This window comes from Syngnathus leptorhynchus, chromosome 8, assembly GCF_054491065.1.
Source record: "Syngnathus leptorhynchus isolate UIUO chromosome 8, UIUO_Slep, whole genome shotgun sequence".
In the NCBI taxonomy this organism is placed as follows: Eukaryota; Metazoa; Chordata; class Actinopteri; order Syngnathiformes; family Syngnathidae; genus Syngnathus; species Syngnathus leptorhynchus.
In genome coordinates, this window is record NC_141202.1 from 10203320 (window position 1) to 10226022 (window position 22703).

At 44.5% G+C, this 22703-nt stretch overlaps 4 protein-coding genes across 7 annotated transcripts in view; 1 reads left to right on the plus strand and 3 right to left on the minus strand.

The window, feature by feature from the left end:
- Positions 1-787: 787 nt before the first annotated feature.
- pnrc2 (proline-rich nuclear receptor coactivator 2) lies at positions 788-4562 on the plus strand. The gene is made up of 3 exons (XM_085917505.1): positions 788-990; positions 1287-1559; positions 2206-4562. Exon 3 carries the CDS (start codon positions 2228-2230, stop codon positions 2702-2704), a length of 477 nt encoding a protein of 158 aa, XP_085773631.1. The 5' UTR covers positions 788-990; positions 1287-1559; positions 2206-2227; the 3' UTR covers positions 2705-4562.
- A 216-nt stretch (positions 4563-4778) lies between these two features.
- Positions 4779-7984, minus strand: srsf10a (serine and arginine rich splicing factor 10a). Of its 3 annotated transcripts, XM_085917504.1 has the most exons (7): positions 7760-7974; positions 6442-6762; positions 6260-6370; positions 6006-6112; positions 5685-5859; positions 5542-5592; positions 4779-5468 (listed from the first exon to the last, which is right to left on the minus strand). In XM_085917504.1, the coding sequence occupies exons 3-7, from the start codon at positions 6274-6276 to the stop codon at positions 5192-5194; spliced, it is 627 nt and encodes a 208-aa protein (XP_085773630.1). In that variant the 5' UTR covers positions 6277-6370; positions 6442-6762; positions 7760-7974; the 3' UTR covers positions 4779-5191. The 3 variants fall into 3 exon arrangements, with proteins under 3 accessions (XP_085773630.1, XP_085773628.1, XP_085773629.1); XM_085917502.1 differs by lacking the exons at positions 6260-6370; positions 6442-6762 and adding an exon at positions 6838-6944 and having other exon boundaries at positions 6006-6107; positions 7760-7984; XM_085917503.1 differs by lacking the exon at positions 6260-6370 and having other exon boundaries at positions 6006-6101; positions 7760-7975.
- Positions 7985-8090: 106 nt separating this feature from the next.
- fabp10a (fatty acid binding protein 10a, liver basic) lies at positions 8091-8904 on the minus strand. Its single transcript, XM_085917506.1, has 4 exons — positions 8745-8904; positions 8500-8672; positions 8266-8355; positions 8091-8186 (listed from the first exon to the last, which is right to left on the minus strand). Exons 1-4 carry the CDS (start codon positions 8809-8811, stop codon positions 8136-8138), a joined length of 381 nt encoding a protein of 126 aa, XP_085773632.1. The 5' UTR covers positions 8812-8904; the 3' UTR covers positions 8091-8135.
- Positions 8905-9414: 510 nt separating this feature from the next.
- The window catches only part of myom3 (myomesin 3), a 28454-nt gene continuing 15165 nt past the window's right edge, over positions 9415-22703 (minus strand). Inside the window, exons 13-37 of one of the 2 annotated variants that reach the window (XM_085917500.1) lie at positions 22268-22318; positions 21678-21805; positions 20554-20737; positions 20200-20374; positions 19987-20108; positions 19292-19479; positions 18257-18383; positions 17459-17640; positions 17163-17277; positions 16912-17068; positions 16289-16395; positions 15905-15949; positions 15681-15817; positions 14385-14529; positions 13727-13786; positions 13478-13545; positions 12870-12980; positions 12712-12799; positions 11782-11820; positions 11603-11708; positions 10644-10807; positions 10534-10570; positions 10438-10460; positions 10309-10364; positions 9415-10177 (exon numbers count right to left, since the gene is read on the minus strand). In XM_085917500.1, coding sequence (XP_085773626.1) covers positions 9905-10177; positions 10309-10364; positions 10438-10460; positions 10534-10570; positions 10644-10807; positions 11603-11708; positions 11782-11820; positions 12712-12799; positions 12870-12980; positions 13478-13545; positions 13727-13786; positions 14385-14529; positions 15681-15817; positions 15905-15949; positions 16289-16395; positions 16912-17068; positions 17163-17277; positions 17459-17640; positions 18257-18383; positions 19292-19479; positions 19987-20108; positions 20200-20374; positions 20554-20737; positions 21678-21805; positions 22268-22318 — 2888 coding nt within the window. In that variant the 3' untranslated portion in view covers positions 9415-9904. Of the gene's footprint in view, positions 10178-10308; positions 10365-10437; positions 10461-10533; positions 10571-10643; positions 10808-11602; positions 11709-11781; positions 11821-12711; positions 12800-12869; positions 12981-13477; positions 13546-13726; positions 13787-14384; positions 14530-15680; positions 15818-15904; positions 15950-16288; positions 16396-16911; positions 17069-17162; positions 17278-17458; positions 17641-18241; positions 18384-19291; positions 19480-19986; positions 20109-20199; positions 20375-20553; positions 20738-21677; positions 21806-22267; positions 22319-22703 lie in introns of both variants that reach the window. The other variant, XM_085917499.1, reaches the window with a different exon arrangement.

Sequence of the window (22703 nt, forward strand, 5' to 3'; positions counted from 1 at the left end):
AAACTACTTTTCCTTGTTTACCTGGATACAGGGTACTCTGGTTTCTTCCCACATACCAAAACAATGCAAGTTAGGATTACCGGAGACACAATTATGTTGCTCTGAAACTGATAAAGGAAAATTTGGTCATGTTGTGCCATTTGTTTATCTGACAGCGGTGATTTAGTTGTAGCAATTACAAGTTTGTTATTGGGATTTTGTTTGTGCATTGAGGTCGTGCACTTTTTCGCGTAAATATAACAGCACCACCACCTCGCAAAATAGTTAAGTCTCCCATGGGTCGAAACACAATGTTTTAGTGAGTTGAGGAATGGGGGTGGGGGTTGATGGGTGGGTGAAGGGTTTCCTTTCCAGCCTTCTGCAGCTGTTTCGACACAAATTGAAACAAACAAGACAAGATACTAAAACGTCTTATTTCATCAAATGATTTCTTAAAACTGCGTTCGATTCAGACAAAGGATCGACATTACATAACGTTTAATCCGCTGCGTACGATGGCCTGTGCGTAGCGTATGTGTTGTGTAATTACATTGCGTTACCTAACAAAAATGTCAAAAAGTGAAACAGCTTTGTACATTCGACATGTGGTTGATTTTTTTCGTGTTTTCTTTCCTCACCATGAGAAATTGCGGAAAGCACAAAGGCAAAGACAAGTCGGTCACTGACGTCACTCGTCTGGCAACAAGAAAGAATGCGTCCGTTTTACTCGGCGCTGATTGGCTGGGGCTCTTAAAACTCGCGATGTAATTGGTCGGAGGGTACCTGACACCAGCTACATAGACGAGATGAGGGCGACATTTTGTGGCAATTCGGACTCAGTCGGAAAAGACGACGAGGGAGAGATAGGAGGAGACTGCTTCCCCAAGTTTTGTTATCCCATCTACTAGGTAACCATCAACCGAATTTGTGGGGAAAACTAACGAAGGATCTCTGTTTCGCAAAAACAACAATCCGGACAAAAGGCTTCGACGATCAAGCCTTAAGAAGTCGGTAAGAGACTAGTTATTTTTGATCCTCCTGGTCGCCATTACAGAGCTAAAGCTTCTTTGTTTTGTTCTCCGCTAAAGTACACTGACCTACAACGGAGACGGCCAATTGAACCATTCCAACGCTTTACTAGATTAATTATAATGTAACACAATAAATAACACAATTATTGGTGATAATTAGACTTTAAACGAGCGAAACTGCGTCACTACAGGAAGTGTACGTCGACAAATGATTAAATCGAATGTGCGATGGCGTTTATTATTATTGTAATTATTATATCATTATTATTATTATAGGTCTTGCGGCTTCGTGGTGGATCGTGTGCGCCTAGGTGAATTCATGTTCTACTGGGCTCCGCGATCAAGCGACGCCCATTGGCACTCGACGACCGCCAGCCCGGCACAATCGACGGGACAAAGACCGCTCAATACCAGCAGAAGGAGACGCGACGACGACAACACCAACATCGACTGTTCTCGGGGACGGAGAAAGCTGTTTCAAGGCGGAAGACAGGCGAAAAAGACGAAGAAGAGGGCTCTCTTCCTGCGTAACTTTGTGGCAACAAAGAGGTACGTGCCTGGAGCTTGTTTTCGTCTTGTGAAGGCGATGGGGGAGGGGTGGCTTGCCTGGCGCTGCTTGCCTGGCGCTGCTTGCGCTTCTGCACGTAGGCAAACGACTGCATTTCCACGGACAGAAATTGTACGCTAGTAAAGAATAACTTTAAATGAGATTATAATAAATACTTATTTTAATAGTTGACCAGTAAACATCTACTGTAGGAACAAAACAATACCAAATAAAGATAATTGGTTAAACAGTTACCAGGGGAGGAAAGATTTTTTTTATTATCAGTAATTTAAATAAATTTGTATCCGATTGATGATGATAATAATAAATAGCCTTGTTATGACAGACCTATAACGATCCTCTATTGGGGCAAAACTGACAAGTGAATCATAAAATTATTACTTTATCGTGAAGTACACTAATGTATGAGGTTATCAACAAGTTACGCTACAGTCATAGAATGCGTATGTTAAGAATGTGATCAAATGACAACTATTGCCACAATTTTAAGATGTATGGAACATAAACCAATATTTTTGGGGGGGGTAAGTCGACAACAACAAAAAAGGACTTAAAAAAAAAAAATCAACGGATGGTCAAAACACTATCAAAGCACATAAAACTAATGCACCCACCCTGTTTGTTTAGGTGACAGTCAAGGTGAAGCATCATGGGAGGTGGAGGCGGAGAGCGGTGCAGCAACATTCCAGGCGCCCATCATGAGCGCCCCAAGAAGAAGAACCAGCATCTGGGCCGAAGCAAGCAGAGGGGCCGCGACCAGAACGGCAACGTGACAGTGGTGTCGGCCGCGGGGGCAGGTGTCCTCCACCAACACCGCCGCAGCAGCGAAAAGGGCGTTCTGGCGTTCCAATGCTCTCCGGAGGCGCGGCAGGCCGAGGCGGCCGCTTCCATCGCCCGTCTGGCCGCCGCCTACCAGCAGGACTGGGAGGGGGCCGTGTCCCACCTCAACACGCTACTGAACGCCCGGGGCAGCCCCAGCTATGCTGGGCCCAAGTTCAGTGAGCCGCCCTCGCCCAGCGTGCTACCCAAGCCGCCCAGCCACTGGGTGTCCTTCCCCATGAGTGCCGGCGAGAGCAGGGAGATGATGACCTTCCAGCTCAAGAGCCTCTTGAAGGTGCAGGCCTGAGGAGGAAAATGGCTGTAATACACTTTTTAATGAGCTGTTTTTTTTAACAAATCAGATATTACAGCCTTGCTGGTGACGACAAAGTGGATACCCCCCCAACAACCCCACCACCCTCACCCACACAACACCTTTTTTTGCGTCAGGTTTCGTTCTTTTTATTATGGCTATCAAAGCAGATTGGGTGCACTTATTTTTCCACACGTTACTTAATTCCTGTCCGCCTCTGTGGACATATACAGCCGATTTTATACTCGATAACGGGTTGCCAGCACACGGTCAAGTCTCCTTTTTTGTAGCATATTTTAAAACGAGAAGCCCCTCTGGCTTTTCTTGTTTTTCAAACAGTAGGACGCTCAACTGCGATTCTGCAGGGAAATCACGTGTACATTCTTTTTTTTAATGGCGTTTTGATGAAAGTTGATATCATGGCACACGGGCCTTTGGCGCTCGACTCCTGTGCACGTACCTTTTTTATTGCGCTGTGCGCAGATGCACTATTGGGGACGTGCTGCTGGAAAGCCCGGTTGGCACTCGTGTTCACACTGCCTCTGAAAGACATTTTTCCGTCGTTGCTCTTGCTATTGTCCTCCTTTTTGGAGGGAGTATCACAAAGGGGGCGACACCTGCGCGTGTAAAATTACAGATGTGACATTCACTCTGAAAGTGTCCCACGTGAAAGGCGGACAAATGTCGAGTCTTGGTGTTTGTAGTGTGTCCAGGTTGTCTTGTTGTGCTTCGGTGGTGCCGTGCGTTAACCAAAGCCGCCCCTCCCCGATGCTCCTGTTACTCAATCTCATCTTTTAACACCCACGCGTGCCGCCGTAAGACGCGGAAGAGTCTGCGGCACTAGTTTGTGTCGAAAAGATGAGACTGCGTTGCCATTTAGTGACATTATGAGCGTGGTGCGCTGTTAGTTTCTGTTCCATCATGATTTTGAGCCCATTTTGCACTGCACTTACTCCAGATGTGTTGTTATAGGCTGTGACAGTCTAGAATCCGACGCGCGATCGACTATCTTGTTTTCCTCCTCACGTGAGCCATTTTCTGCTTTTGATTCGTTGTTGCTTTCCCTGTGCAGAATTGAATCTGCTTCATAGCCAGACTAAAGACGACAAAACCTCATTCATTGATCATGTCTTTCAGGAGCCATGTAAATACTAAGAACGATGGCATGTATAAAGTTCTTGTAGCATATTGTACATTTGCAAGCACAGAGTACGGCGGAGGCTTGCAGACGAAAGTATTTTTAGTACTAATTATAACACTGAATGTATGGGACGCGCATCGTCTCGACTTCGTTGATGCTGAAGAATATTTTTGTTAAGAAAAAGAAAGAAAACCAAGCATTTGCCAGAATGAGTGAGCCCTGCACTGAAGTCTTTTGGGAGATCTTGCACATGTTTTTTATGATTTTTGTACGATGCAGTGTAGGGTGAATGTGTCGCCGATTGGAACCGGGGAGATTTGTATTTGCGTGACATTTATCTGGATGAATTTGTTACTTGAGTTATGCCCAAATATAAGCCCATTAGAAAAACAATTTGACTATTTTTGTCCTTAAAACGATTTTAGAAAGCACCCTTACCTCTCAGCTGATCTTCCGCCAGCTGATTATTTTTACGTTAATACGCTGTTAATCCAGTTAAATCATGCATTGCAGTCTCCTCATGCTAAATTAGAACTTGTATTGTCATAAATTGGATTTGAATTTGTCCCCACTGATGATGTCATTTTTTTTGGAAAGAAGTAATGCCCTGTTTATTGGTAACAATTGGTTTAAAAATATGGAAAAATGCATTGATTTGAAGTTAAATTTGACAAGAAATTAATAAATAATCCCTTCCCCTTCCCCCCTAAACTGTTTGACTGTTTTATTTTTATTTTCCATTCAATGTATATTGTCCAATCAGGTCAATTTTGTCAGAGGTAAATTACTTTATTGAACGTCAGAATTTAAGAATAGTTGCCCACAGTACAAATGGCAACATACTGATGAGCAAATTACAGTATAACTTCAAATATGAGAATCTTTAACTAAAAATGTTACCAAGGGAAATAACGGCAAGCGGCTCAAAACGTTTCCGTCTTTACTGTACTGGCATACTTAAAACAACGTTCACAGTAGATTTCGATACTCACCCTGAACACTTGATATGGAATGGAAAAGGTCCACTGTCTCCTTGTGGTAAAATAGAGGTATTGCTGAAATTCAGTAACGAGTACAAAAAGGTACTTATGTTCATGTTGTATTACGCAACCTGCTACAGTCATCACCCAAAACCAAAGAAAACGCTAAACAGTCCTTTGTTGGATGTGGAAGTGTACAGTAAAGTGAGAAGTCCGACATAACAATCCAACTAAAGGAAATAATGGCCACTGTCTTCAAACAGACTTTCATGGTCTACATGGAAAAACATCAGTGAACAAGAAAATACAGAAAAACTAACTTTGTTTCTTAAGTGACTAAATGTCAAACTTAACTGTTGTTTAGCGCCCTCCAGATTTGTACTCTGCCCAGGAGCGGGAGCGTGAACGCGAGCGGGATGCGGAGCGGGACGCCGAGCGTGATGGAGAGCGGCCAAAAGAGCGCTTTTGGGAACCGGGGGCCAGGCGGAAGTTTTCTTCCTGGGCGGCGGGGCTGTGTGAGCGGGACCGGCTCTTTCTGGGCCTGGAACGGCAGGGCGAGGGCGAGCGGGATGCCGAGCGGTTCCGGGATCCGGCCTCACGCGGGGCCCTGTGGCGCTCATGCTGCCCGCTTTTATGCCTTGATCACGACGGAACCCAATTCTTAAAACACCTTCTCAAACATGGACAGTGTGAAACATAAAAGATCTTACTTGTCATTTTCACGGCTCTTGCTGCGTCTGTGTCGGCCGTAGGGGCGTGAGCTGGAGCAGGAAGTAAACAACCATAAGGGGGCGCCAAAACAAACACTAAACAGTTTGAATATGTGCAACGCAGTGTGGAAGACAGTACGTACTCTCTGGGACTGACCGACCGCTGCGGTCGCCGTTCGTATGAGGGGCTGCGCGAACGGCGCCGTTCATAGCTGCGGCTACGTGATCGTCTGCGGCGCCCGTCGCGGTCGTCATCGTCGTCGTAGCGCGAGAAACTACGAGGGGAATGGCGCTCTTTGGACTTCATTTGGCCGGGAGCTTTTTTGGGACAATGTAACAATCATTGAATTGGCACAATGTAGCCTTCTAAACAATAACGTCAAATTTGCTAATATGATCTCAAAATGTACGTCAAATTTGGCAACACCTCAAAATGCAATATGACACAAATTGGATGGTCTTACTCTTGCGGTCTCCCTGGGCGAACTGGATCTCGATCTGGCGCCCACACATCCACTTGTGGTCAAGGTTGTGGAGGGCGTCTTCAGCATCCCGGACATCTTCGAATGTGCTGATGTGGTTAAGGTTTTCATTTCAGGACGCAAGGACACATGCACGCATGCTCATAAAATCAAGGTTGATCAGATGAAGTCCAAGTGAAATCATTCGCGATTAGCAACCCGCCGCTAGTTAATAGAAACACATGCATCACACAAACCTGCCGTTATCCGTCATGTTCTCAAGGACACATTCACTTGCAGATCAGTGCTGGCACATCATGAAATAATCAAGTACAATACACGACACCGAAGAGTTCAGTGATTGGAGACTTTGTGGACAAGACACATCAATAAAATGTGATTAGATTTGAGGAGGATACATATAAAATGTCTTGTTTACCTTTTAACATGCTTGATCTTTGAACTTGAGCTTGCTCTTTATTGCCTTGGCAGAGGAACGTAGCACTTGTCTTTGCCCAATAAACACGCTTCGCCCGCTTTTCCTCCCTTTGGCCCATAAAATGGAGGCGCTCCCTTTGGCAGACAAAATGGCCGCTCTCTCGCTTGATCGCACCCGTCTTTGTATCTTGATGCTTTTGCTTTGTTTTTTGTTTTTGTTTTGCTAGCGCTTGGTCTTTGGCTTTGGCTACTCTACCTGGTAACTTTTCTGTGTGTAGTGGTAGGGGGGGGGCTGGCTCTCCAGAACTGTATCTTTACCATTCTGAGGCAACAACAGAAGAGATAATAGTTAAACGGGAACACACCACAGTGGAAACAGCAAACAAGAAGAAAGGATATTGAATGTAAGCAAATCCTCTTGGTCGCCGCGTATAGAAGTCAAGTGGAATGTAGACGTCTACAATAGGCCCGTAACGACCAAACTCGTGCCGCAAATCTTCTGGCCTAAAGTGTCGTGAAATAATGAAATGATCACATTTTTATTTGATTTTACAAGTCCACCTGTAGCCCACTGTGCGAACGAATAATAGCGATCCAACTGGGCGCAGTGAGTGGATGTAATTTCAGTTAGAGGTTTGGATGTAAAACTTCACACAGACACACACATAGCTGCAAACGGTTGCAGTGTGGATTTGATCATAACTGTTATTATTACTGTTATCTAATTGGTATTAATTATGGGTATATGAATAGATGTGTAATTTGCTCCAGCCAAGATTTAATAACTGACAAATCTTGACAATTCGTGTGGAAAAACAAAACAGCCATATATATTGAATATTTAAATAAACATTTCATCACATAATCATACAATTAAAAAATAGGTAGGTAGACACATTTTGGAATATTCACTCAAAAATAAAAAAGCAACGAGGGTAGATTTTTCCAATTAATCTACTTTAGGAGTTTTAACTGTGCAAGTGTGTACGTTGCAATCTGCACAGCCTGCAAACGTTACGTAGTCTTTTTAGTGGCTTTAAACTTGCTACCTTTAAAATGGAAAAATAAAGACAAATGCTTTCTAAATTAGTTTAGATATTACTTTTTGCTGTTTTGTTTAATAAATGTCCAACAAAAACAAATGCATAAAGCAGCTGGTGACATTTTACCAGCAGTTCGTAACCAACGTTACTAATCTTCTTCGAAAGAAATGAGTCTTTTCTTTATGATTTTTTTTTTGTGTGTGCAATATCTCAGTTAGCCATTTTTGGAAGGTTAGCTCTCGCGACATTAGCATTTATTTGGCTATGAGGACTTACCTGGACTCCTCGGAGATATTCCGAACAAAGAGAGAGGAGTTTGGGGGTCGCAGGTATCTCGCCATTTGCGACGACGATATATCGCGGCAGGTGTTTTCTTTTCTCTTTTTATTTTTTTTATTTTTTTAGAAACAATCCCCGTTAGGCGAACCTTAACTGTCTGCAGCAAAACCGAGCCTGAAGTACAGCAAGCAAGGTACGTGACGAACAAGATGTAAGCAATGCGCATGCTTGTCTTCCTCACTCCAATTTGTGCGCGTGCGCAGTGGAGAAAATAATTGCGTTTAGGGTTCGTAGATAAAAACGGAGGATCAATGAACAAACGTATGTATTGTATTTAAATAGACATTTATTTCAATCGTCACTGCCCAGCTTTTCACATTTTCTTGCTCTTCCTGACGAGAGTTACGGAGCCCATGCTTAAAGTCTAAAACGGAAGAAGAGAGAACATTTTTAACGATGAAATGGAGTTAGCGTGAGTGTGATAAGTGATGAGTTCAGGGTACCTCGATCATTTCGCCTCCTTTGATCTCTTGGATGTGGCAGAACTTGCCGGTGTTGCAGACCAGCTTTCCGCCCTCCATATTGACAACGCACTGGGTAACAGAGTAGATACTAAAAATCCATCGACTGCACTGTACCAATTCACACTTGCATCAATTTCAACAAAATATTCATTTTTCAAGGTACTATGGCTTGTTGAAAAAAAAAAACATCTCAATTTTCCTCAAACAATTTACCTTGAGCTTCTTGCCGTCCATGGTGGTGATGTCAGCCTCCTTGCCAACGGTAAAGGAGTTGGTCACAGTCTTTCCAGGGGTCTTGGAGGTCACCACGAAGTCCTTGCCCTTCTGCGTGATCTCCGTTACCGGCTTAATGTCCTTGGCCATCTTGATGACTTCATCAGGGAGTTCTGGTGTGTGGAAAAAAAACAACCCATTTACATACAAAGATAGGACCAGTTCCATCAATTATTTTTTCTCACCCATGGCCTTGAGAAAGGCCTCATAGTTCTCCTGGGCGTAGACCTGCCACGTGCCGTTGAAGTCCATGTTGACCAAAAGGAGGCTGAGATGGGCTATGAGGTGGGTGAAGCTCAACCGTGTGGGGAAAGTCTGCCCGAGCCTGCTCGCTTTTATCCTCTCCCCGGATGAAGAGTTTAATTAGTAACCCCATCGGACGCTGTTTGAACAACCCCGAGTTCATTTGCTCCATGGATTGGCGCGAAACAAAGATGGCGGCTACTTTGACTCAAGAGGTTCAGATACATGAAGCAGGGACAAGAACCTGACAGTGTGGGAATTAAAAGGTCTACTTTTACCTGACTACTTTTTTCTATTCTATTTCTGTATGAGTGAGAGAACATCTGCCATTTCTGTCACCGGAGGAGATCAAACTGAATTAACGAGAATCACAAAGCTCTCGCTGTTAGCATCTAAAGCATTTTATTTCAAAACGTGTTCCCTCAACTTGTGGCCATCCCCAGACAATGCTGAACACAAATGAACACTTCCCATACAAATGTGACATATATGTTTCACTCCAGCCATTTGAACTTGCTAACCAAACCGTTAGCATCAACTGAAGCACCGCCTCACCCAATGTGACCCCAATGAAGACAGAGTGCCCCCTAAAAAAAAATTGATGGATTGTTTAAAAAAAAAAAGTGCACAAGTACGCCACTCTCATTTGTGTAGTTGAGTAAATAAACGCCTCTATTTGTGGAAATGCATCATTTGGACTTAGCTGTCTGCAACTTTTCTCCTCCCCGCGGTGCCGTTGAACCTCCTCCCATGACTCCAGTGGCCAACCGATGGGGTGATCAACCCCATGGACTGTTTGCACTTTTAAAGTACAAAGCGGCTCCTTTAATTTTCAAATTCCGTTCCTTTATTGTACCCAGTATCTACCAACCTGTGACTTTAAAACTACAGCACGTACTGAATCACACATCTTTCATCATCGTCCATGAATCAGGAAGTAATCTGCTAATTAACAAACACGAAGCCACGCCATGTGCACTTTATATATATATGATATATTGCACCAAATATTGGAAGCTACCCAAAAGTCAATTATCTGGCCTGGCGACTGGCGGGTGCGACCATATTTCAGGGGGACCAGTGCCCCCTGTGCCACCTCCATTCACAAGCCCATCTCCATGGCGTTGCTTGGCGGCAGCTCGCCTCGCTTGTACACACTTACGGTGACGTCCACCGACTCTGAGCCGCAACGGTTGCGCACCAGTATGGAGTATTTGCCCGAGTTGTCCGTGTGGACGTTGTTTATGGTGATGGTACTGCAGCCGGGCTCGCGGGTGATGAAGAATTGATCGTCGCCGGCGATCTCCCGCTCGTTACGCAGCCAGAAGACGTCCGGGGTCGGGTCGCCCTCGATGAAGCACGTCAGGCACAAAGACTGTGGGCGGGAGAACGTTGTGTGATTGGAAAGTCCAAATTTGCACTGCCATTAAAAATCAGAAACTATTATTTCAAACATCATGGTGGCGATTTGACGCTGGAATGAATCGAGAAAATTGGGTGTCTTACCTTGCCCTCCATGATGGCCACCACATCCGGGAGACCTTTTGTCACCTTGGCTCGGTCTGAAACAAACTTAAGTCAGTCGATGACAACCACCCCGAGTCGTTTCTTCTCAGGGACAACTTTGTGACTCACTTTTCTCAACGACGGCCTCTTGCCTGAAGAGATGAAAAATCTCTAATCAGTGGTCAGTCAACCATACGGACCGAGTTGAAAGTAAAGACAACTTACTTAAGCCTCTGGTGTTCCCCCAAAGCGTCTGCAAATGCTGCAAAAAAATGTCAAATTTCATAACAACAAAGTTAGCCCACACTTGCCGTGCATCCCAAACGTGCCCTCACCTTGTCCTGACAGGTCCAGGTGGCGCTGGTGTGTCTCGGCGCCGTCAAACATGTCCAGGGAGTATTTGCCTTTGTCGTTCTCTGTGGGGTTGAAGATGTCCATCCAAACAGTGTGCACGTTGCTGCCCATCCTGATCCTGGACTGGGGTTCCATCTGTTTGCTCCTGGGAGACAAACAAAAACAATCCCGACCACGTCCGACTTCTTATCATTTGTTAACAATGGATAGTCAGCACACTGCGTTTGTGGAAAAGTGAAACAATTTTGAAAAATAGTCCGAGTATTTTTAGTTTTGAGTCTTCAACACAACTAACATGTTTTCGGAACCTGCAGAAAAATAAGTGAGTTTCGAGTGCAGAACGACAGCTGTGGACAGATTTGTTTCGTTTTCCAGTCTATTACCTTCACGTCCAGAAGGTGGTGCTGCAGGCTCACTTTTAAAATACATCATCACTTGCCATAATCATCGATGACGTTTAAATCCACCTTTTCTTTGTCTAATGCGCAGCTTTATGCCAAACTTTGATATTTTGTCTGTCTACTTCAGTTAAATCACCAATGAAATGTAATTGTTGTTTTCTTACAAAGCCAAATTGGACATTACTTAAAGCAAACATGAATAATGATGGGATGCGCTTATGGAATCAAAGTGAAAAATAAATTCAGCATTTGGTTTGACAGCCCATTTCTCTTTTGAGACTTTCTTGGCTCCGGTCGACTCAAATTGTTGCCAAACATCAGTGTTACTCATTAGGATCTCAGTGGGAGCTGGTCAGGTGCCAATCCTGGCCGAAATTGGACAAGAGGTGGGGTCATATTCTGGTTGCCGGGTCAAGCGCACACACAGTCACGCCTATGGACAATTTTGTCTTCATTGAAACCAACATGGACGTCTGACTAAAGTTCCCCTGCGCTTATTATTCATGCATGACCTGTACGGCAGTCCTGTCAAGTCTTACTTGAAGCTCCAGGTGGTCTTCAGGTAGCTGATATAATATGTGAGACAGCAGTAGAGCCTGAAACCTTCTGCGGTGCTCTGAACCCGTAGAGGACCGGCTGACAATCCTGTAGACAGGAATGGAGGAATGCATAAATGTTGTCATGTCAACAAAGCAGTTTTGGCGTGCGACTCGCTCACCGCATTGTTTGCTCAGCTGCTGGAGAAGCCTGTCGTACTCTGCGAAGAAACATAAACAGTGTAACTTGTCAAATATGTTATCAATGAAATGTGTCAATAAGTTATACAGTGGTACCTCTACGAACAAACGCCTATACTTACCAACTTTTTGAGATACGTACGATTTTTCTGCCTCTATGTACTTACGAACTCATTTTTGACTTCCAACCCGACGCACTAGACAAGATATTAAATTATTTTGCTCCCAGTAGGACCTGGAAGCGCCGTTCATGCCATTCATAGCATTCATAGCATTCATGGCAGCATCACTTTACTTTTCCTGTCTTCTTGGGGATATTTTCACCAAGTGTAGCAAATTTAAATAGGTGATCCCCTCTACAAGCAAAGTTACAGGGCTACTAATTCTGAAAGCAGCCCTATTAGTCAACCCGTGAGAATAAGTACCTCCCATCCCGTTTTAGCCAATCCTGACTTTTTCACGTGGTTCAGTCGTATTGTGATCGTCTCACAACTTTTTTTTCACAATTCTTACTTGCACCAAAAAGTACTGACGAGTATGTGAGCACATTGTACGTGGAATCGTGCAATCATTTATTTGCCTGACTTTTTTGTGTCTTGTTAGGGGTATTTTTAGGAATTGTAGAAAATTAAAACCTCCTGAAGCAAAGTTAGGAGGTTAAGAATAAAGTGACATTTATTTTTTGTTATGAAGGTTTGAAAAAGCAAAAATAGAACAGTTGTTTTGGTTTTCTGTAAAGTGTGACCTTTGGGATAGTCTGGAACACATTATTTGCTTTAACATTGATTCCTAAGGGAAACGTTGCTTCTACTTACAAACATTTCTACTTACAAACCCGACGGCAGAACCAATTAAGTTTGTAAGTAGAGGTACGTTATAAATGTGCAACAAATGAGCTCCCGCCACATCACCTTCACCCTGCAATGCCAAAGTACTGACGTCCTCTCCTCTGGCATCTGACACTACCGCTTTATAAGAGCCCGCCTGCTTTTTGTCAACCTGAGAGGGGACACAACTCAAATAATGAGACATTGAAAACGGACACACATTATGATTAGTGTTTGACTACCTGTGGGATGGTGAGCGCGCTGACTCCAGACGGGGGGTCGTAGTCGGTCTGTGCCACCGCCACTCCGTCCTTGAACCACTTGAGGGTGGAGTCTCTGGTTGTGTTTGTCACCTGTGGAATCACAAATACATTCCACTAAATACAAGCCGGGACACACAATATACAGTGTATGAGAAGAATTTGAAAATCATGAGGGAAGATGGCAGGTATGTAGCAGCAAAAGGCCACTAGAGGGCGCCAAATCAATATTGTTATTGCTCTGGCCTGAGCACAAATCCAGGGAATAAGCCAGTCCAAAACAAACAAGCAAAGCCAAGAAACACAACTACTAGGCACAGACAACACATATTTAAATAGTTTCCCAAAATATATTTTGAAACTTTAAAACTGATCAATTTGATCCAAAACAAACATAAAGCAGGTATGGCCATGCTCAACGTGTGCATAACATCATGAAACTATTTGAAAGTAATGTTTCCAAAAAAGGGGCATTTGAATGCTTTTAGCATATTCTTTAAATAATTCCTCTTTGGTCGTTTACACTAATGACTGTCACACAAAAGGCAGACCAAAACAGCGCCATTATATTCATTGCCACAATTAAGTACCTTGCATTTTATGATCACTTGGCATTCCTCGTTAACGTTCCAAGACAAGAACTCCTCGAAGTAGGGTCCTTTGGGAGGACAAGCAAATGATGACAATGTCACGGTGATGTATGCGGAACCCGTTGTGCATCTGCGCCTCTTAAAGGTCACCGGCAGCCATTTGTTATCGTAATGAGGCGGCCGCGTTTGAACGTGCGAGCCAACGGCACACGTGGCATGTTTACAGAGACGCGCTGACCGATGCCTCACCGCTTTTTCTCTCGTGGTCACGTCGCTTGGCGTTTGCCAGGGCCATCACCTCACGGAATTCTGGATGGTGGTGGGGGGGGGGGGGGCACAGATAATTGTTTCATGAGATACACTGACACAGTCTGATTACATTCGATGAAAAAAGCAACAGCAAAAGGAATTTGGATGTTTTGTTATGCAGTTTTGGTTGATGTGTTTCCTAGATACACTGACACAGTCTGATTACATTAGATGGAAAGAGCAACATCAAAAGGAATTTGGATGTTAGGCAATTTTGGTTGATGTGTTTCCTCATTTTTGTGGCTGTCGTCAATTTAGGAGGCTTTTCATTTCGCACTACTGCTGCTATTGATACATTTACTTATATTCATTATTGTCATTGGTGGGAGATTGAAAAAGGTCAATCAAGGTCAATGAGTTTTTCCTGCATCAGATTTCCTCACGATTAGACGAATGTTTTTTTTCTCTCCATTGTTTATTCAAATTCACTCAGTCAGGTGTAAGATGTTTTTTTTCTCTTGTAAGTATATATACATGGTTTAGGATTTTAATTTATGGGCTTTAATACAAAATGTGTTACATTTTGGGAATATTATCATTATTTTTGTTGTTATTATTATTATGATTGGTAATACATTTAATCTGTTGTGTGACTCACTGTGATCCACCAAAACTAACGTGAACTGGTTCTTGGCCCGTCCATCCCGCAGCTGGGCCGTGTACGAGCCTTCGTCCTCATGGCTCATCCGATCTATCAGCACCTCCACCAGACCGGCGGCCTTATCAAAGTGGATTCTGCGGTTCTGTATATGCACGGGCAGAAAGATGCAAGGTATGAAGGCACTGTCGCTTGGAGAGCTACTCACCCAAGTGCATGATGAAATATTTTTGCAATTCGCACGGGGCCCACTCAGAAGTGGCAACAAACATCATTTGAGCTCATTTGCCAGGCTTTTATGTTCATTACGTTGAGCTCATACGATTGTGTGATGGCTCGGCGTGCGACCATGTGATGTACGGCGAACCCGGCAGCGCTAATCAGCTAAATGGGCTTTTGGATTTGCAAACCTCAGCTGTGATCATTCAGAAACGATGCGTAATCAGCGTTCCTCGGATGGAACTCGGGATAGCGGGCAGATAATGGAGCGAATGGAAATGAGACGCCGGCGTCGTCCACATGAGTGGCAGCTGCTGCCGCTGAGAGAGTCGATGGAAATAAGCCAAGCGGATGGCGACACTATGTTGGATTTGTATTCTGTCGACTCCACAGATGAATGTTTTTAGGTTACAGTGAATAAATCCTTATGCTTTACTTATTTTCAGTATCCGTGGTAAACTCACAGGTGAGTGGAGAATTGGCTGTTTAAATCCAACACAGATTGAGAATTTTCCTTTTGCCAACCTCCCCAAACAAAATGGCAGCAGACTTTCTATTTCTTCACTTTTGTAAACAAATTGGCCTTGGGGGAGGTCATCCTCGTATGGCCCTCCACTTGTCTGACTTCATTATATGGACAAGGAATGTAATAAAATGCACAGCATCTGTTTTGAGTTTATCTTACGCTTCCCTATTATGTTATTTGTCATTTTCTTTTTCCCGTGTCACAAGGGTAATTTCCTCCTGCGGACGTCAAATCTATGGAATGCAAACTTGTCATTTCATTTCACCTTTGTTAGCCTGTTGCTATTTTTTTCTTTTAACTCAGCGATGCGTCGGGGGCCCATGCGGACGTCGCTCTGACACTTTTACACACTCTGTTATTAATGGCTCACCTTGCAGTTTTAATTAACATTATTCTCCTGCTATTTACTTATCTTCAGAAAAAATATAATCCTCAAACATAAAATATGGACGGGTCTTAATTTGATCTGTTTTCATCAGGTGAGGTTATATTCAAGATATTTTTTTCCCCAAGTATTGTCGGAGCAGAAGAGGTTTTTCGGCAGCTCTTACGGGAGTGCTGGAGATTTCTTTGTCGTTGAAAACCAGACGCAGCTCGGCATCGTCGCTCAGACTTTCCGTGTGAAGCCACAGACGCACGCCGCCCGTCTCCGAAACTTCCACATGCCAGCCTGACTTCAGTTCGATAACTGCCGAAGGAGAATTTTTTTTTTTTCTTCAACCATTGAATTATTAAACATATAGAATAAATTCAAATATAACATGAGGAGGCATACGTGGATTTTGGACTTGCCGGCTGAGTTCTTTGAGGCGTTCAAGGTCTGCAAGAGTGAGAAGAGGTTCATTAAACATTTGAACTGATTGATCACGTTTGGAAATGTTGATGGGAGAACATGGCGGCTGATTGGTGTTGCGACCTTGTGAGAAGGCGCTACGCAAAATTAGATTGCTCAATTCACTGAGCCCAACTTTGTAATGCCGCTGGAGGTGATTGGGAGTCTTGTTCACTGAATTAATCCACAACATTAAAAATCCATCTTACAAATATTCTTCTTTTATAAACTCGATAAAAATTGGGGTTTTTCAGGTTGTTTTTCAAACGGGCGTAGAACATGAATGGTTAGGAGATAGTGAACGCTCGGAGTGTAATTTTACACGACCTTCGGCGGTGAGGAGGTAGCTGGATGACAGGCTGGGATCGTCGCTCATCTCCACGGTGTAGAGAGCCAGGTCTTGCTCGCAGGGGTCGTTGAAGGTGAGGACAGACCTAATGGAGGCAAAAATGAATTGTTGCACCAAGTGCACAATTTTTGTCATTTTCTCCTTTTCAAAGGCCTGAAGACACACTGGGCTGTGCTGTGTCCTTTTTTTTTTTTACTTTAAAACAGTTCCCAGGTTTCCTAATAACTTTCAGCAAAATACCCGTAGGATCAGGAATTAAAGTCCTGTATTCTTTTCACTGTCTTGTTCGAGCCTCATTTACAAGAACGGTGGCTCGATTAGCTCATATTTTAAGCAGAACATAAGTCATTTATCCTCATTTCATGTACCCTTGTGAGGATGAAATGGTTTTACGAGCACAGCGGGGTAGGACGGAACATCGCTTGCGAATGAACACGAGAAGGCACTTAAACAGTGTGAAGAGGTCAGCGACTTTGGAGACTTGAGTTTCAGCCACGGAAATCCAACTTGGCTCCATCTGGCATCCTTTTCGCTGAGTTCCTGACCCCGTGATATCACCCCGTGTTCGCACCTCGCGCGGAGCTGCGACGGCGGTCCCCACCTGCCGTCCTTGTTGTCCGCCTGAGCTCTCGCGCCGTCGATGGGCTCCGTGTAGTTTTTGTTCCAGAGACCCACGCTGCCGTCGCAGACGTGATCGCACTCGTATGCCAGGTAGATGAAGCCGTCATCGTCCACGCCCACCTCAATGTTTTTGGTATCTGATGATGATACAATCAAATTTTTTGTTACCTTATACAAAATGTTCAAACAGTCGCTTCAAGTCAGATTTTTAGCGGTGTACAAGGGGCCGACCTGGCGAGGTCTGCGCTGTGACTGGCTCCGAAGGGAGGGAGGGGGCTCCCGCTCCCGCCTCATTGACAGCCGACACACGCAGACGGTAGATTTGACCCGCCTGAAGACCTGAAACCTGCATGTCAGAAGAAACGCATCAAACATTTAACAGCCGTGCCATTATTCAGAGTTTTTGTTTATATGTCAGAGCAGTGGACTATCAGAGAAATCATGACTGATCGCTTTAGAAATCAAAAATGGCCGCCACGACAGAAAAAGCCAAACCTGCCTGCCATGATTTTTTTTTTTCTCCACACCTTATAAAACGTGTCTGTGACCGGCTTGTCATTCACAGCAGTCCACGTGTCGGAATCGTCGCCCTGGCTGATTTCCAGTAAGTATCCTGTGACGGGGCCCCGGCCTTCGTAGAGCGGCGCGGCCCACAGGAGCACCAGCGAATGGTCGCTCACCTCACGGACCTCCACGTCGAAAGGACAACCTGGGAAGAGAGTGACCGCCGAGCTATTGATAACCGCAAATGGCGACATTCCCTCGATCCGCCCCTGGTTGACTCCAGCGGTTCTTAATGATTTTTGGGGCTCACTTGAGAATTATTAACCCCAACCAGGGAAGCCCAAGATTACTGAGGCGAGCATAAAAAAAGAATAAAGCGGCATGTGCCAGAGAATGCCTCGTTCCATTTCCAATATTAATGTCATAGGCGGTGTGCGTCCATGTCTCGGAGGATACGTCGCTCCCCGAGGGCTTTTGTTTCACTGCAGCTTTTACGTTGCCATGGCAACACTACTGCAATGAACACACTAGCATGATGTAACACACCATTAGGATTGAAACATAAATGCTACATATTAGATAAAAAGGAAGCATGAAGGGTAAAAGATTGGTTACGCCAAAATAATTTGGTTCCAAAGAGGTGGAATTTATTCTATGATAAAAAAAATTTTTTCAGCATATATATATAAATCAAAAGATTTAATTTTAAAGCCATATTGCGAGGGAGGGGGCAATGGTTTCACCGCTTCCCATTATTTCCATGTGGACAAAAGTGATGAGCGATTTCCCCTCGTTTATTTTCCCACCGTTTTGGCACTCACCAGGCTCCGGCATGGTCCACTCCTCACACAGGAAAGCCTCGCTGGCATCCGACGGCTTCCCCACGCCAACCATGTTGGCAGCAAACACGCGGAACTGGTACCAAAGCCCGCTGGTCAGGTTGGAAACCTAAAACAAAAAAACACTTGAGAAGCTAACAACGGCAAAAAAAAATGTATTCGGTGGAGCATTGAGCCTGAAAAAAATGTTGAATGAGCTGGACTCGGCATTCAACTTGTGTTCTCGCTGCCACGTTTGTTTCGATTTATTACTCCCGGGTCGCACAGGAGCTTTTTTCAGCATTTCGGCATTTTCTCTCGAGACCCCCCTAAGCACTTTTGTTTTGGCAAGATAGACGGGGTTCAGGGGATTCTCCGCATCCAACAAAACTCAATGGTGCTCTTCTTTTACATTTACCCAGATATGTAATTTTACACTTGTAACATTTAAACCAGGGGTGTCAAACTCATTTTTTTCACGGGCCGCAGTGTAGTCATAGCTTCTTTCGGAGGGCCATTATGACAACCCAAATAAAATGTATGAGCACTTCATATTATATACAGTAAAAGCTACAAAACAAACTGACAAATCAGTTTCAAATCAGATGAGTAAAAACTGGTCAAATATAAAAAAAAAAAAAAGATATTAAAAATGAAGACAATTTGCAATTCTAGTAATGACACAAATTTTATGCACAATTTGTCTTCGCGGGCCACATAAAATGATGTGGCGGGCCGTGTCTGCCCCCCGGGCCTTGAGTTTGGCACCAGTGATTGAAACAAAAAGACATCCACTGGTGTAATTAGGGATCTTGTATAATCAATCTTCTTGAGATGGGCTAAAGAACGGCTTGTTGCCTAGTGACATGGCCAACGTGAACCTTAAGTCAATATTTTCAATACTTTCAGATTAACTCGAGGAACAAGGGAGATTTGTATAATTCTGTAAAAAGTGCAAAAATGTAATTCTGCAAGATACATTTCAAAACCAAGCTTTGAAAAGAAAGACATCAAGGAGGTTTGGGAATTTCTACTCACCATTGCCTGCCGCTCTCTGACCGCCGTCACGTTGACCTCCCGCCATGTTTTGGTGCCCGCCTCCCTCTTATCCAGGTAATACCCCGTCACCGGGCCGCCGCCGTCACGGCGAGGCCTCCTCCAGCCCAAAACCATCTCAGAGCCGGTGCACATCAGCAAAGCGATGGCCGAAGGAGCCGAAGGGACGTCTGGAGTTGTTAAAATAAAGAAAATGGAAAATCCCAGCAGGGGAGCCGAGCCGCAGCTCGTAAGACTTACAATCGGCATTCAAATGAGACCACATTCAAGTTGAAGGCCATTCATCCCCGTGCAGAGGCTCACTAGGGAGGCCAAAGGAGTGAATGGCAAGCAAATGAGTCACATTATCCGACAGTGAGTCACGAGAAAGGCCCAGTGGCTCGCTAACAGCCACATTATTATCTGTCAAGAAACACGACACCGCTACAGTACATCATAATAGCTGACATCTTTGGAACTTGACTTGAAATACACCCACCGGAAGCCATATTGGGTAAACCTTTGTTTGCTTGGTTTTATCAGTCTGCTGTTTTGTTTGTTTGGACCATCAGTGGTCAGTTGGTTGGTTAGTCAATCGGATGATTGTTTCGCCAGTCGTTAAAAGGTCCAACAAATGTGTAGTGGAAAGATCTTAACGTCCATACATATTTGACTTTCACAGTAAGAAATGAGCTTACGAATGGCGGCTTTGACCAGGATGGGCGGAGACTCCTCCGAGTAGTCACTGTTTCCTGCTCGACTCACTGTCTTTATCCTGAACACGTATTCCTTACGGTTCTGGAGGCCGTGGACTGTAAAGCTGCAGCGTAAATAAATAAATAAATAAATAAATAAATAAATAAATAAATAAATGTTTGTGTGGGAGAAAAGCCTTTTGTGTCCGTTGTTACCTAGGCTCAGTAACGGGTTTGTTGTTGATAACCTTCCAGTCCCCTTGGCCGTTTTGGCTGCAGTACAGGTAATATCCCAGGACGTCCTTGTTGTCTTTGGGTTCCTGCCACTGAAGCGACACCGAGGTGTCTGTGTCTGGAAAGACCAGGATGGAGGAAGGTGGGGCGGGGACGCCTATAAAAAAGCAAAAATGGTTGGCTAATAAATAATGACTACACACTTTATTTCCTTTGGTCGTTTGGGCAGCTAGTTGGTCCGTCCACTGGTTGGTTGGTTGGTTTCATTGGTCCGTTGTTTACTCAATTGATTGGTTGGTTGGTCAGTCGGTCACACGTGCACACAGACATACTTACTTTGTGATTTTCCTAAGCAGATTGGACCGCTCGGCTCAGATGGCTCACTGACGCCATACTTGTTGACTGCACGCACTCTGAAGTGGTAGCGCGTTCCCTTGACCAGGTCAAAGACGGGAAACCTTGGAGAGTTGACCACAGCATCCAGACTGGCCATTTCCCAGCTGCTCTTCCCTTCTTCCGACTAAAAGCCAGACCAAAATGTGAGTCAGACTGCAAAATCATTAGGAATGCATTGACACAGGCACCGGTGTTGGTATTTGTATCGGTACGGTCTGTCTGTACTCAATGTTTACAACATCAACATCATTTTTCCCTTTCAAAGCTCAGCTTTAACGTCAACGTCGCGTTTCACTCCAAAGCCCAGCCTTCATTATGACTCCCGTTTTTCTTGAAGGATTATTTGACTTTCCAATGCACTTTTGCCAGAGGTGGAACGCGAGCCAGAAAAAGACCGTCAAAGGCACCACCGATTATACAAAGCTGGCTCAAGGGTGAGAGATATATTTGAATGCGGCCTTCATTAAATAAGTGGACGGCAAGTAGCAAACTTTTGTATTTCACACATGCTTTTGACAGATCTGACACTTTTATTACTCCAGTAACGAATAACAGTGCAATAAAGAATTATATTTCCTGCGGCACGTTCGTGATAGAGCTGGAAAACGTTGGGGCGTCTGCGCTTGATATTGCTCAGCCTGGGGGCCTTTATTGCTGAGAAGATGAGGCGGGTAGGCACCCCCAAGGTGGAGGGATTCATCTTATTTGAACTTTTGATGATTCTCAGGCTTGAAAGAATGAAAAGGTGGTGCGATTTTTCCCCCCCCTCATGTTCAGTAAAGGATGTGATGGGAGCGCTGACCTTAAACTGCACCCAACCTTGAAATCACAAATATTCTTGCCCGCGTGTTCACTTGCACCTGTCTTGTTAGATTAGAGGGCAGTGGGGAGCCCGTGCTTTTAATTTGCCACATGTTTCAGCGCCGGGCGGCCTAAAACCAACAAACGTGTGATGATGAAACATTGATCCTCCATTTCAGCACTTGCGGGAAAGATTATGAGATGAGAATGTGATCCAATAAAATCCAGCCTTTCAAAAGACAATAATGCTGAGTTTGACCCACCCGCTCCACGTAGAAGGTGAGCGGCTCCTTCCCTCGGGGTTCTGGCTCGCTCCAGCTCAGCACCACATATGTGTCGCTCAGCTCGCAGGCGTGAACGTCGGTGGGCGGGAGAGGAGTTCGGACCTGGCCTGTGACGTGAGGAGAAGATGGAGAAGAGGAGTTTGATTTAGCATGAGGGGCAGGGAAGAGAGTGCCCCACCAACTGAAGTTGCGTCATCTTCCAGCTGGTGACCTCTAAAAATAACTTTTATGATTTGTTGACTATATTCTCTAAACATTATATCATAACATTAAATCTTTGTAAATCCATTTTTTAGTGTGTGTGTGTGTATATGTGGTGCAAAATACTTCTTCATGTGACAGTTCCTCACAGGAATTTCAAAGCAGTGTGCAATTGGGTCCAAATGAGGATTGTTCCACTGAGTGCCGTTTTCGTTTATGAATATTTCATTAGCCGGAAAGAGAGTTTGCCTGCGTTGAATGAAGCTGCACATAACACGCACGCTTTCACCTTCATGCATGCGTGTGGAGGACGCTGCCATAAAGACAGCGTCAATGCCTTCACTGTAACAATGGAACATAATTCTCACCTTCCAGTTCATCTTTCGCGATGACGACGGTCCCTCCGTGTACCGTGACCACTAAGGAAGCACGAGAGACAAAAGACAGTTGAATTAGAGCGCTAATGAAGTCATAATGATAGCATGAGTTTGTCAAAATGGCGGCCACAGGTTGGCGTGACAACTAGAGAAAGAGAGACACAAATAGGTGAGGGGGAGCTACATGGATGGATGGAGAGTGGGCCGCAAGGCGGTCAACCTTATGTCTTGTCCTTCATCTGTGTTTAATGATGCACAACGCTGGACCAAAGCCCATCTGCCCTACCTATTATGTATTGAGAGGTAAACACACACACACACACACACACACACACGCTACATCTCAGTGCACATTTCAATCCCCGGTGGAACATGGCCATAGTCCAGTACAGTACACACCGAAGGAAATATTGCTTTTACACGATAC